The 5,245-nt window shown below is 53.2% G+C and overlaps 1 protein-coding gene across 1 annotated transcript in view; it reads right to left on the bottom strand.

Annotated features, from left to right (window-relative positions):
* Window positions 1–5,136, bottom strand: part of CDH22 (cadherin 22, type 2) — a gene marked incomplete at its 3' end in the record, with an annotated part of 42,585 nt that extends 37,449 nt beyond the window's left edge. The window contains exons 1-2 of the mRNA XM_009877233.1: window positions 4,912–5,136; window positions 3–137 (exon numbers count right to left, since the gene is read on the bottom strand). Coding sequence (XP_009875535.1) covers window positions 3–137; window positions 4,912–5,136 — 360 coding nt within the window. The remainder of the gene's footprint in view (window positions 1–2; window positions 138–4,911) is intronic.
* Between the last annotated feature and the right edge of the window lie 109 nt (window positions 5,137–5,245).

Genomic DNA, 5,245 nt, shown 5'->3' with positions numbered 1-5,245 from the left:
GTTTTCTGCTCCCGGTCCAGGCGCTCAGTGGCATGGATGTCACCTGTGATCTCATCGATGAGGAATATAGTCCCTGCGCCCTCCCCGGAGATAGTGTACTTGATGGAGCCGTCCCCCTCATCCGAGTCCGAGTGGATCTGCCAGGGAAGAGAGGGAGAGGGTGGGAGCAGGCTGGGGCCGGGCTGGTGCCCCCATAGCCGAGACTGCACGGGTGTGAAGCCCCTGCACAAGGTGCCCATGGTTCCTGCATGACACTCATCTGCTCCCTCTGCTATTGCTGGACTGGAGAGCGGCACAGAGCATCACCAAACAATGCCTGTGTATGGAGGAAGGCCCAAAATAATGGAACTTCAGTCCTGCCTATGCCAGCATACACTCAGCAGATCACAAATCCAGCCAGTACCCACCCACACCACAAACCAAGGGACAAACTCCACCACTATAAGGTTAGAAGATGATGGAAAACGGAAGGACAACTCAACAGCAGCACTCCAAAACGAAAGACTTCCCTGTGGACAAGGACCCAGGACCCTAGCAGTGTGGGATCGCTTCTCTCTGCACAGCAGACCGGGGTGTAAAGGCAGCTCACCACCAGCATCAGTCCCCATCTACCCAGCCAGCTGCCCAAAGCTCGCCTTCAGCTGCTGGCTCTGCCCCAGCCCCTCTCCATTTTTGGGGCAGCTGGTGCCGACAAGTCTCCCTGCACGAGAGCTCACACGCTCGCTGCGCATCTGCGTCGGGTTTATGTGGCAAAGGCACCGGGACCAACCCATCACATCAGCACGCCCAGAGCCCTCACCTGAAGAAAGTCTGCAAGGGAATGTGACAAATCAGGCAAGTGTTCAGGATGAAAAACAGACCCTGTGGAACATGCTTCTGTAGCCAATGCCTGCTTCATTTTCCAGTTAAGACAATGTTTGAAATTAGGAGAAGAAAGGGTAAACAGCAGCTCCCCACAGACCAGGGGCTGACTGGAATCCAGGCCAGACGTCCAGAGATAATTTTATTGGTGGCATTAAATTGAGTTATGAGGTTTTTACAATCCAGCCACTTATGAGAAATCTATTAACAGTAACTGGACATGCAGAATACATCTTGACAGAGAGCAGCATGGGCATTAATTGGGACAATCCATAACAGGACAGGCCCCTGGAAAGGTTTTATCAGCTGCTTTCGTTTGCTTCCTATAATTTCTGCCTAGAATCAGCAAATTCATGCCCCCCCCAAATATATAAAAAAAAAAGCCATCCATTAATCGGCTAATGAAATATGAAAATGTTTATGGGCCATTCAATCTTCCAAACTGCAGTTCTATAATCCACCTTTCAGACATACAGCTCTACCAGCAAGAATTTATACCAGAGTTGCCTTTTTTTTATGACACCTTCATTATATTTGTCTTGTTAGATACAGTTTATATATTTATTTCATGAGTGAGGGACCCAGGCATTAGAAAATTCAATGCCTTTTACACAACATTCACATATTACTGTCCATGTTGAAATGTCTTGCAAGGCTCCCTTGGGAGGGAGACCTTCGCTCAGCCCGCACACGGGGCTTGGTGGCCACTGTGGTGGCCTGGCTGTCAACCTGCTGGGGCAGAGTCTGCAGGGATGGTCTGGTCTGGTCCACAGGACCACCCCATCCCAGCCAACCCCACCAGCTGCCCACTCCCCATCATCAGCCTCTCCCAAGTGTTCACTTCTACTCCATTAGAGATCAAAGTTTTCAGAAAGAAAAAGCTGCACCTTGTCTGTACAGCACAGGTAACAGAATTTTTTTGCTGAACATTACGCTCACAGTTAATAATTAGGCCAGAGATGGGCCACCCAGCACCTCTTCCTAGCGCTACGCTGAGCTCTCAGCACATCCTCTTTACATACTTGCTCATCACAGACACCAGCATCCCTGCAAACTGGAACACCAGGAAGAAAAATGGAGCCTGGGCTCAAGGGGCTGCAGAGACTGATTTACAAGGGAAGATTAAAAGAGCTAAATCTGTGCTGCTTGGCTAAACAACAACTAATGGGGGAGGGTGGGATAACGAGCACAGACATCGGAGGGGAGATGGCACAGGCCCAGACCACATCCCAGGGATGCTTTCTCCTGACCGGCCTCACTGTTACAGCGTGGAGGCTCGGGAAGCACCGAGCTCCCACACAGCCTTGGGGACCCCTGTCCCACCGAACACAACCGTCGGGAGAGGATGGGCAGCTCTGGCATGATGCAGCCCCAGAGCAGGGGAACCCCACCTCCAGTCACAGACAAGGGGTCCCAGCAGCCGAGGCTGTCGACAAGGTGGGCAAAAGGCTGCTCTGTTCAGTTTGCTAAAGAGGAAAATAGTTTCCTTGTCCTAAAAGGCTACAGTCAGGAATTTTACAAACCCATTAATTGCTTACTAATAATTAAATCAAAATTAAATGTGAAGAGGTGCATATTTCTTATTAAAAGCATTTAAACAAAAAGCACAGATACACAAATAAAAAATTGCTCTGGGTGTGGAGAAGAAAGAAAATCAAATAAAAACTAGCCCATAATAAAGGCACACTCTGTTTGCTCCAACTCATGAAGCTTGAGTTCATCAATTTTCTTTAAATATTAGCAACTTAATTAAATCTGCTTTTTTCCCTTTAATCCTCTCTATCTAAAATAGATCTGTCCACATGCAGAAGTTTGTAACTAGTGCTGACCCCATAATTCTATTTAAAAAACCCAGAGAAATCCACATCAAACTGACAGCAGCCTCAGGGGAAATTACAGTTCAGAAGGAGGATTAACTAGAGAACCTAGATTTTATGGAAATGGTATCGGCCCTTCGAAAAGCACACGTAGGTGCGCAAGAGGGCAAGCCCCGGCTGCAGCACAGGGTCCCCGTGGGGGAAGGCTCCCAGACCCACGGGCTGGGCAGGAGGGTGGGTACACCCCGGGAAGCTGGGGTCACCCCAGCACTGGCTGCTCCACGCAAGCACCCCAGGTTATCCCAGTCCCAGGAAAAAGCCCAGCCCCATCTCCCGGGAGTAACATTGACAGGGAATGGTTTTCAGTGCGGGCTGGGAGCAGGGTGGGCGATGGCAGTGAATGATGTGGAAAGGGGCTGTAAAACGGGTTAGTTGTAGGTTCCTGGGTTGGTTTTGGAGATGAGGCGGTTGCTAGGCTACCTCTGGAGTTTGACAGGGCCTGATGCTCCCAGTCACTTCCCAGGGGAGCTGTGAATTAGCTGTAACTGCACTGAGCATGGTGGCGGAGGAGTGCAGCTTTCGAGTGTCTGCTGAAACGGACACAAATCACCACTGAAATCCCAGCTGGCCCCAAGCCAGGAAGCCCATTTTCAAGCCTCCTCCCAACTCACGGCCAGACCGCTGAGGCCATCAGGCAGCTCTGCTGCAGGAGCTCTTGGACACTTTCCTTTGAGAAGGGACCCTGCACCCCCAGGGGCAGCTCTAGCTGCTTACAGACGCTCCTCTGACCCGTCCCAACAGCTAGCACTGCCTTCATCACGGTACAAGTAGCACATCCTCCCGACATGTGGGAGCCACAGGGCAGTTTCTCCACAGCTCCCAGGAAAGGACAAAGCCAAGCAACCCCAAGGCAAAATGCTCCTTCAGTCTCAGGACACCAAGAGGAGAGGGAGCAGAGGTTCATGTCCAGCCCTGCCATGCCCCAGCAGGTTCTTCCACCAGTGGAGCAGCAAGTCCCCAAGGACAGACCCAGTCCTGCCCAGCAAGACCCTTACCCACGAGCAGCTCCAGGTCTGCCTGCACTCCTCTCCACACGGCGTGCAAGCAACAGCAAGAGCCAGAATAGCATGAACAGCCACCCCCTTGCACAGAAGGGAGTCCACCTGTGAGATCAGAGCTTTCCCAGCACAGGGAGACCAACTTGCTCCAGTGACTGCACTCACACCTTCTCACAGCAGAGCAGGGATGCACTGGTTACACAGCCCAAAACCTCCCAGTGCCTCTCCCTGGAAGTTCATCGGTGCCACTGCCTGTGCAAAGCCCAGCCAGGACCTGGCCCTGGGAGCAGCACAGGAACTCAGCGCAGCTCCCCGTCGGCACCCAGGAGTGCCTGCAGCACAGGTGGGCATAGCTCCTGCAAGCCCCAGGAAAGCTCCATCACCAGTGCTGTGCCTCAGGGTCCCTCCAAGCCCTGCACATCCAAGGACCTTCCACACTACGCTGGGCAGGCCAGCCTGAAGTACATATATCCTGCAACAACCTCACTGTGGCCACAAACAAGAGCAGGATCCATACCACACCCAGAGTAGGGCATCTACTTTCTCTGCCAGCCCCGGTCTGCAGACATAATTAGCTGGGAAACAGCTGCTATAGCCTGCACAGTCCTTCCAGGACCAAGAGGCAGCCACAGGGAGAGGCCACAAAACAAAACTCAGCGCATTAGCTCCACGCTGAAAGGGCTACAGGACCAGGAACCAACCATCTTCAGAAAGCCAAGGTTGCAGCTACGTCAGCAACTGCTGGCACAGGAAGACCCTTGGTGGTACAGCAGCACTTCTGCCCCCAAGACTAGCACGCGCAGATGGCTGCTGAGCTCAGTGTGCGCATCTGCTCCAGTCCAGCAGCTCCTCCCACAGAGATGGAGCTGAGCCTTCCCCACTGCCCCCATAATACCCAGAGCTGCACCCCTTCTTGGACCAGCCCCAAACCCAGCACATCACTGGAAGAATGCAGCGGTGAATTTTGGTGTGCTCCTGCTCTAGCATCTCTGGGAGCACATTAACCTCACCACCCTCCATCAGGGACCAGGCTCCTGCTATCCCATGCCACAGAGTACTCCAAACCCTCAGGAGCAACCTTCATGAAGGCTCTCTCCCAGCCTTGACTGTGCTGCCAGCATGCCCAGCTCTGCGACCGATCTGGTCAGCCCTATGGAGACACAAGGTTACCTTACCTTGCCCACATACAGCGGCTCTGTGCCCGTGTACTCCTCCACCACAAAGAACTGATTCCAGACCCAGCCACGCTTCACTCGCCCGCTGGCCAGTAGCGCAGGGTCCTCTGGCTGCCCTAGGCCAGGGCCCTCCACCGCAGTGCGCACAGCCCAGGTCCCCAGCTCCTGGATGGTGCAGAACAGCAGCAACATGGTCCGTGAGAAGCCCTGCAGACCCTTCGCCATTGCACTCTAGGAGGCTGCATGAGCAGTAGCTTTTGGACAGGCAACTAGAATCCTTCAGGGAAGAGGAGGAGGAAAGTCCACACTAGCAGCAGAGGGCTGGCTGGTCAAC

The sequence above is a fragment of the Apaloderma vittatum genome, unplaced genomic scaffold, assembly GCF_000703405.1.
Source record: "Apaloderma vittatum isolate BGI_N311 unplaced genomic scaffold, ASM70340v1 scaffold16209, whole genome shotgun sequence".
NCBI lineage: Eukaryota > Metazoa > Chordata > Aves > Trogoniformes > Trogonidae > Apaloderma > Apaloderma vittatum.
Note: the sequence above shows the minus strand (reverse complement) of the source record. Positions and strands in the feature narration are given on the sequence as shown.